The 9,846-nt window shown below is 40.1% G+C and overlaps 1 protein-coding gene across 1 annotated transcript in view; it reads left to right on the forward strand.

The window, feature by feature from the left end:
* Positions 1–6,811, forward strand: part of LOC129106238 (neurexophilin-2) — a 41,715-nt gene extending 34,904 nt beyond the window's left edge. The window contains exon 2 of the mRNA XM_054617606.1: positions 5,999–6,811. Coding sequence (XP_054473581.1) covers positions 5,999–6,811 — 813 coding nt within the window. The remainder of the gene's footprint in view (positions 1–5,998) is intronic.
* The last annotated feature ends 3,035 nt before the right edge of the window (positions 6,812–9,846 follow it).

Raw genomic sequence — 9,846 nt, forward strand, 5'->3', positions numbered from 1 at the left:
TAACTAACTCAAACACACAGATGAATCACATTTATTGACTTCAAGCCAGATGAAAGTTTTAGCATTCTTGCTGCTTCCTGTGGATGGTGCACCGATCCACCTGTTGACCTTGAACTCTCTCTTAGCTTTACTTGTCACCGTGACTCCGTGATACTTGAACTCCTTCACCTGGGGGCAGCAGCACATTGACTCGGAGGTGCTGACCCTCCTCTCTTCTGCCTCACACTTAGCTGCAAAAAAACTGCCCCAGTGTGCCCCGTATGTCACAGTCCAGTAAAGCCAACAGAACGACATCATGGGGAAAAAGCAGAGATGAAGTCCTGTGGAGATTTCCCTAAATAATGACCTTTTCTCTGGTCACTGTAAGGCTTTCTGGATCTCAGTTTTATCTACAGTGGTGTAAGAAGTACTCGCATTCAAAATGTTACAAATTACAAAAGTTTCAAATTCACTTTAAGTACAAAGAGATATCATTACGCAGAATAGTCTATTTCAGTATATATATTTATTATATGATGTGATTCTATTATGTGATGCATCAATGTGTTCATCACTCTCTTACCTAATTGAATAACTCTATAACCATCTTTAATCCATAACAATACATAATGTATTTATTTCGGTGATTATATTTTGTATTAATTGTAGGAATCTGCAAAGAAACCAGTAACTAATAATGCCAAACAAATGTAGTGAAGTAAAATGTATAGCAATAGAGTAGCGTAAAATGGAAGTAACTCAAAATTGTACAGTTCTTGAGTAAATTTGCTTTCCACCACTAATTATCTAAATACCCACAATGGAAATTATATAGCTGAGATGAGAGTAATTGAGATTTCAGGATCTTACAACACAACTCATACCTCAGTATAAATGGTGTAGTTAAAGAACTACAGTAAGATAACTTTGTTCTTACTTTAGGATGTTAGGCTTTTCCACCAGCAGCTTTAACTGACTGATGGCATTTGGGAACGTTTAACTTAAACAGTGACTTCAAAGATAAAACTGATGTGCATTTAATCCTGATTTTGTGTCCTCCCACTGCTTATAAATAGTTTGCAGCCTCTCTAACTCCTCTAGAGGAACTATGAGGTTATCCTAAAAAATGTGAAAGAACAAAATCCATTTCTGCTTCTAATCACAACAAGCAGTAAAGTAATAAAAGTCGGTAGCTGGCATCAGAGTCCGTGGTTTGTAGTGTGGTGGGAGTGGAACTGTACATTTGACTCTTCTCTGTGACAGCGGATCAATGCAGCCCGGAGCACAGATAGAAATGAATTGATTGTCACCAATAAAACTCCAATTAAACAAAGAAACAAGCCCAAAGAGAGAGCTCTGAGACAAAGCAGCTTTCATTTTCTCATCAGTCCTCCCTGGAGGGAGGAAAGATCGGAGGGTGGGAGGCAGGAGAGGGAGTCGGATGTGTGTAGGGACGCCGGTAAGCGAGGTCCATTCCCTCTGAATGCTCTCATTATCAAGGAGGTGTGGAAGTTATGGATGAAGGAGAGAGAGAGAGAGAGAGCGAACTGTCCGACAGAGGATCAGATACCCGATAGACAGAGAAAGGGAGAGCAGAGGAGCTACCATTGATCCAACACTTCCTTAATGATGAAAAGAGATCTTAATTGTGGTGTCATGTGATATGTCGGGTTTCAGCAGTCAATTTTACAGCTCATCTGACCTTCTCTTATTTAATAAGCTTGTGTGAATCCCTCCACCGCTCAGTCTATCTCTCCCTTTCTCTCTCTAAGCCCTTCTCTATCTGCCGGTATGTGTGTGTCTACTTTTTTCTGTCACTCACTCCGAGCTTCACTCATAATCTCCTCATTGAACATCTCCTACATTTCATTCCTCCGTGTACTTCCAGGTGGGTTATAGGCGTCCCATCTAAGCAACAACTGAAGATGCTTTTTTCTTTGCTCATATGAACTTCCAAATGAAGTTATAGATGATTAATGCTCCCTGTTCCTAGAAAATGTACAAGATCTCCTTACTCTCTCCGCTCCTCATCTCACTTCTCCGCTAATAACATTTTCTTCACTATCTCCCTCTATCTCCCGAGCTCTGTAATCTGATTGTTCTGTCTATGATTGTGCTGTTATTGAGTTGCCTGTATCATACATATGTATAAGACCACCGCTATACTTATATCCATCCCGTGCTACCAAACAGGAATCTCAATCCTAAATGGAGGAAACACATAAGCCGAGTTGATGTGTGTAAAGCTTCACTATGTGGGAGAACTTTGCAGTTTGGAAGAACTCAAAGCACCCACCAAGTCCAGTTTTCATTCACCTTTATTTAGTCACTGTAGTGGTCTGAATGGGTTGAAAGGCACTAATCCCTGAGATGGTTTGTCTCTGTTAAAGGTGCTCTTTTTCGTGGCACGGTTGGTTCATATCGAATGTGATAAAAGTGATTTGAAAGATAAAGACGTCGTGTTGTGTAGCTATTTTTGGGGGAGCAAAACGTTCACCTTTATCGGATTCAGATTACAAGCCATGCTAGCATTTTATCCGCAGTGTCAACAACTGCTGGATGGACCGTCATTAAAGTTTGTACAGAGATTCATGTTCCCCAGAGGATAAATCCTAATGACCTCCATGATCTCCTGATTTCTCCTCTAGAACCACCATGAAGTTTCCTTTTGAGTGAGATGTCTCAAGAGAAATTGAATGGATAGCCTTTAAATTGGTGAAACAAGCATGTGTAATAACCTTTTATATAGAAGCCTTATGATCGTTTTATTATGCCTCCCTGCCGGCGATTTACATGGGCGGAGGCATAATGTTTTTCAGGTTGTCTGTCCGTCCATCCATTCCTTTCTCGCGAAGCGGTAATGCTAGTTCATCCAGTACAAAAATAATGACATTTTATTTGTATGTTATTCGGATTAGGCATTTACTCAAAGCACCGCTGTCACTAAGTACAGCCTCACAAAGGCTCCAGCAAACATGAAGTACCTGAGCAGAGATAAAACATTTTCTAGGAACATACGTAATTTACATCTCTAATTTCAAAATGTACTTAACCATAGATGGCCAATTTAAATAGTAAGGCAATTACTTTTTCCCGCTATTATGCTTGTATGCTTAACATTCGAACAAATGTGATACACATCACCCAGGTGGTTATCATTGCAAAGGTTGAACACCTTCTGTTCCCTAAACAAGCCTCTACTATATATCGTTTCCTGGAGTTACACAAAGCCTTTCTGTAATTTCTGTTTTTATGCAATTGAAACTTTACGTTCATAACTTCTAGTTTACTGTATGAAGACTATTAAACATAAGTATGAATAGGAATAAATCGAAACACGAGATAGCAGAGTGTAAAAAAATACAGGTAATTTACATGTTAATCTATGCTTTAATCTCTGCTTTTCCCAGAATTGCAGTATATTTAGATAAAAGTAACTCATTTAAATTGAATACATGCATGTATGGGACTAAAATATTCTCTCTAGCTGAGTAGGTCAGTGTGTAAATATAGTGTATTTACTGTGTGCACCTGTGTGTAATTAGCTTTAATGCCTCTTAATCATCCCCAGCAACACCCCTTTTGCTTAAAGTTACTTCTCACTTATTGTAACCAAACTGAATAGAAACTGAGGAGGAAGAAAAGCATGAAGCTCTATTTTTCAAACTGTCAATCTCTTGCTGGTTGCGGCAGCCTGATGTGACCTTATAGCAAACATCCGCTGTTTTGCAAAAAGTCTATAGCATATGGATTTCATGTCAGGAAAAAATATCTGATATTTCTTCTAACAAATCCTCACCCTTTAAATGGATTTACTGTCCAGCACAAAAAAAGCCATATTTATGCTAATAGAAAGTCCATCTATTCATTGGTTTCTGTTGGCACAGAAGAAGAAGAAGAAGAAGAAGAAGAAGAAGAAGAAGAAGAAGAAGAAGAAGAAGAAGAAGAAGAAGAAGAAGCCCTCTCTCCACACTCATCTTTTTCCACTCAATCGATGTTTATTAAAGTTGCTGACATTGTACAGCTGGCCCTTAAAAAAGACCTGCGCTGACCTCAGACTCCTTCATAAAATCATTTTTGAGCTTCATACAGTTGACCCAGTTGACCCTGAAGGTTAGGTTGAGGTTCCTAGTGTGATGTTGCCGCTGAAGACGGTTAAGGATTATGATGATGGTGCTGGTTCGAGCTCCGTGCCATCAGCAAGAGAAATGATTAGGACTCTGCACCAGCAGAGTGTTAGTCTGACAGATGGCAACACATGGAGCTAGCTGACAGCACTGCTGACAGCGCATTCACAGGAAGTCCCCATCTTGCATGCACGGTACACACTGTTTGTTGCTGTACATATTGTGGTGTTTTTCTGCCATCAACTGTGGCTACCTGTCAGCGCCAAAGTCGGCTCACATCAACAATCCACCGGCTTAAAATTGTAAGACCACCGCACAGCCCTCCTGTCATGACACCAAAGGGAGTTGAGGTCTGTTAAAAATCTTCAGAGGGTCATTATCACTGGTTATTTATCAACACCTGTCGTTTTTTGGTAATTCATTCCTCCAGTAGTCAATAAACTTTCAGTTATTTTCCCTTCAATCAATCTACTTAGAAATCAGCTCTGCAGGCATGTTAATGAGTGGCCAACAGACATAGATGCATTAATTGAATGACTGAATACATTAGGAGCTGTATTGAGCGCTGCACTGTTGCCTCTGCGAATAGCAAGATGGAGTTATTATTAGGTTCAGTGATTGATGAAAGATGAGGAACGCTTTGGCATAAACCTGTCGGTTCCACTGCCCTGGATAAGAATGAAGGGAGACGAAGAACTATCCTTGCACGAGAAGACACAAAGATCGGATCGTTTTTTGTTTTGAAATGCTGTTTTCATTTATTTTTTGGTTTTGTTTATCCACTAGAACAGTTTATAACTCTATCCAAATGCATCCTCAGGGGAAGCACATGTAACCCCTCTGAGTAGCTGTAATACTTCTCGCTGTCACTTCATGACAGCTTTGAGCTTGAAGTTTGCATGTGTGCGAATGCGCCTGTGTGCTCCAATGTGTGTGTGTTTTAACGTGTGCTCATATATACATATGGATGGTAGCATGGCAGTGATGTGATTGATGAGACTTGAAAGAGAGCAGAGGAAGACTTCTAGTCAATCAGCCCGGTGAATAATCAACTAGGCTGTGGATTAAAGGCAGAGAGCTGTCTGAACTAACAAAGGCTCACATCCATTACCTTACATGCAGAGTTGTTTTTCTCTCCAGAGCAACTCTGACAACAAAATTAAAGTGTGTTAACAAAAATAGATGGTTTTGTTTTTCCTGAATTCAAGAGATGAAACAAAGAAACATCCAACAACTTGGATGCTCGGGGAAATAAAAATCATGTGAGGTAAAAAGATCTCTGCGGAGGAGTGACCTATACAAGATTTAGGATTATGATAATGTGTGTGAAATGAAATGGGACATTCCTTTTTTGTCCAGTTTCAAGATCAAATTGAATGTGCATTTCTGAATAACTGATGTCTTCAGCGTGATTTAGATGCATCCTGGCTTTGTCAGGGCTGGTATTACATGTACTGTATATTGCCCACTATTTAATTTTAAGGTGCATAACCCTTTAACTGATCCATGATGCTGCACTGTGGCTGATGCGGGACAGACATTGCAAGGATTAAGACGGATATGAATCCTGAATTGGTAACCCTCAACTGAGCCGAATTCCCGCCTGATTGTGGTTTTACGTTCATTTTGCATCCGGACAGCTGAGTAATTTTCAAAACATCAGCAATCTGGCTTTTTAATATAATTTAAACTACAGCCAGTTTGTTTCTACCATCACTATAGTTGTATTTTGCAAGTTGTGGCTAACTGTAGTGTTGACAAAACATAGAACTAGAGGTTAAACTAGACGGCTGATGCTTTTTCTCCTGTGGAATATGTGAATATTTAAATTGAACAGCCTTTGGCCCACTGTTAATAAAGATTTGTTCTTCTTTCATTTTTTTTTTCTCCAGGTCCAGGGGTTGGAGAAGCAGGTGGAGTTCTCACAACTGGGCCCAGCGGGGTCGGTGATGAAGACTCTTCCGTATGGCATGGGTGGAGGCTCGGTTGGAGGAACAACAGGGGGAGTGGTTAAGCCTCCATACCAAACACGTACCTTCTCCACCTCCATTGACCAGACACCCATGAAGTCCAAGCCCCCCACCTACAGTTTCTTTAACCCATACGACTCGGCCCGGAACCAGTCCCTGCTCCTGGACCAGACAGGATACCGCTCTAAGCGCAAGCCCTCTCTAAAGACAGCCATGAAGACCAAGAAGATCTTCGGCTGGGGAGACTTCTACTTCAACGTCAAGACCATGAAGTTCAGCTTGTTGGTGACAGGGAAGATTGTGGACCACATCAATGGGACATTCACCGTTTACTTCCGCCACAACTCGTCCAGCCTGGGGAACGTGTCGGTCAGTATCGTGCCACCGACCAAAGTGGTGGAGTTTGAGGTGCTCCAGCATCTGCACCCCTACACCCATCCGGACGTCCAGATCCAGGAGACCAAGCAGTCCACCGTCAACCCGAAAGAGACAAAGACCTTTAACTGTCGGGTGGAGTACGAGAAAACCAACAGATCCAAGAAGCCCAAACCCTGCCTGTACGACCCGTCTCAGACCTGCTTCACGGAGCACACCCAGTCCCACGCTGCCTGGCTCTGTGCCAAACCCTTCAAGGTGATCTGCATCTTCATCTCCTTCTTCAGCATCGATTACAAGCTGGTTCAAAAAGTGTGTCCGGACTACAACTTCCAAAGTGAGCACCCTTACTTAGGATAAGTAAGTGAGACTGAACTACAAAGAGAACAAAAAAAAGAGACAATGTTAATGACGATGATGAATATAATGATAATGGTGGAAATCACAGTCATATTGATTACGAAGAAGAAGCAGAGGACAGTTTTTTGCCTCTAAACTGCTGTGAAATGTGGATTTAAAAGTATAATCGAGTTATGGATGGTTAGGATATGGCTGATTTCTCTGACTTATTTTCCAACTTTGTGTTTGTTAACTTCAGTTTTTGTTTGCTTTTTTCTGTAAATAATGTACTCAACCTCAGCACACTTATTGTTTTTAGATATTTGTTTCTCAGTGTTATTACTTTTTTGCAGTCGGAGAATTCGGTTGAAAACAGCTGGAATCAGTATTATGCCCTCCGAGTACAAAGGGCGCCTCTGAGGGGGCTGTGCTGTGCCGTCACTGTATGGCAGACTTAATGTTATGGTAGACTGACTGTTAATCATCCTCTCAGCTCTACGTTTCCCCGGATATAAGAGAGTTATATGTATGAGAAATGCTATGCTGGATATGCATACAATATACTGTATGAAAAAAGCACATTAAAATCTCTTAAACTGTCTGTCTTTTACTGGGTGGATGTTTTTTTGTTCAGAGCTACAAGCACAACTGCAGGGCACAAGCTGTGCAGCACATTCATGTTATCTAACTCAGCGAGGACACTATTATGAATTAAGTTACATTTTACTCTGATTGGGAACTCGTGCCCAAGCTTTCTGTGAAGATATGTAATTTTAATTTACTGAAACATTTTGAAGGGAAGGATTGAATTTTAAAATGAAAACCAACCGTGAAACATTCTTAAAATGACGATAACTCCTTTGGAGGCAGTTGGTGTGTACAGTAATTGAATCCGAGGGAGGTATCTGGCAATATTTTAATTACATTCACCCTGAAACTGAAAAGAAAAAATAACTATTGTATTGGAGGTAATATGACTGACAGATTTAGTTTGTTTGATCATGCAAGCAGAGGAAGAATTGCACATTTGAGCAAACAGTTTTCAGTTGCACCTAAACCTCCAGGTGGCTTCGTCACAATTTTGACAGCGGTATTTCTGGTGCCACTGTTATAATCTAAACTACTTAAAAATATTTACTTCATCATTGTTTTCCTTATTCCAAAGGTATGAACTTATGGAAAAATGAATCATGATAGTTTCATCATTGCTATGTATAAATATATGCATCCATATTAAATGCTAAAACTGAAAACATAAACCAACTCACCCACCTTTTTCTTGGTTAGATTAAGAACCTCCACCTTGCAACTACATCAGACTGTTTCCTTTTCCTCGTTCACAAACTCCCTTTTTTCTCTCTCAACACAGACTCGTTGGCTCTTTGCTCTCCACACTTTTGATCTAACGATAATGGTGCTCAAAATGTCATTAGAAAACATACAGTCGATGCTAATTGAATCTTCATCTCACTCAGGCTCGATACCCTGTTATGCTTTTGATCAATGGCATTGAGATGGAGGTCCATGTATTTTAACACAAGTTATTGTGGATTATTGGGACACAGAGGTTAATGGAGTCGCCGTGTCCCAGATTCTCCAGAGTTCCCCTCTATGTGACACAGATTCTCTACAGTGGTTTTGGTGAAGAACTCACCAGACTATTCGTTGTGGACAGAGATGCTCATGATCTTCTCTGCATGTGGCCGTATGAGTATGTGTGTGTGTGTGTGTGTGTGTGTGTGTGTGTGTGTGTGTGTGTGTGTGTGTGTGTGTGTGTGTGTGTGTGTGTGTGTGTGTGTGTGTGTCTGACGCCAACATTTTAATCCACAGAGATCACAGACACCGACAGCATGCATTAACTGACACATACATTTATAGATATGGTGATAAATGTAAAACTTGAAACCTCTTATAACCTCTATTATGGGAAAATGTCTAACTATGTTGCCAAGTGTTTGAATACTTTCCCAAAATCTTGTTATCTGTAATTCATCCATTTTCAAGTTCTCCAACGTTAATGAAAAAAAATATCCATTTCAGAATGTACTGTAGGCAATGGAAAACAATATCTTTTTTTTTATCAGTTTTTATCTTATTAGAAATATTCATACAAAATAAATTACCAACATTAATATGTTATCTTGATGAAGTACACAAATTTGTAATTTCTTACACTAGTTTGAAATCTGCCCTTACATGCACCTCTGGTGATTGCCTAAGTCATAGTGTGAAGCCAGCTCTCGTTTCTTGCTTGGCAGGAAGCTCAAACGTATCATGACCTGTTCCTCATGTCAAAGTTTATGATTTCAAGACCTGGGTGATGCTGAGAAAAATGCAAATACCAATTTGGGCATAAGATAAGATAAGATAAGATGATTCTTTATTAGTGAAATTTGCATTGTTCTGTGTCAGTTAGAGAACCATGATTTCAAAGGTATTTGTCTTCATCCTCTTCCTTATTTCATCTTCCTTTCCTCCTCCTCCACCTCTTTCTTCTTGCTCCTTCTCAACATGTCCGTCCACGACTCACTGCTGCACACCAGCTTTGATTTATTTTTTGTTTTTGTTTATCATGCTTACATGCCTTTTTTAAGTAAGTTGACAGATGATAGCTGACAGGAAATGAGGAGAGCGATGGGGAAGAACATGCAGCTGGACTCAAACCACCGTTGTTGGTGGGAACCTTAATCCTTAATCCACCAAGGTACTTCACCTAAATCTATTGTGGTACAAGAGGACTTGGTGCTTTTCTCAACATACATTCGGCAAACGACAAAAGGCACCACCCATGAGCAAATCAGTTTGAACAGAGACCTAAGACAAGCAAAGTCACTCATATTCATCTTTTTTTTCAATTTAAAGCTACACTCAACCTGACTTGTTTTGTGATACTTTGAGAGGCTAACAGGGCAACAGAGAGATAAACAGGCCGTCTAAATCAGTTAAAACGGACTAGTAAAGAATGAAATCAGTAACCTGCAAGGCTATTCAAGTACAGTTCTATATGTCCATGGACAAATAATTTAACATCTAAATGTTGAACATGTGTATCTAAA

This window comes from Anoplopoma fimbria, chromosome 17 (genome assembly GCF_027596085.1).
Source record: "Anoplopoma fimbria isolate UVic2021 breed Golden Eagle Sablefish chromosome 17, Afim_UVic_2022, whole genome shotgun sequence".
Taxonomy (NCBI): Eukaryota; Metazoa; Chordata; class Actinopteri; order Perciformes; family Anoplopomatidae; genus Anoplopoma; species Anoplopoma fimbria.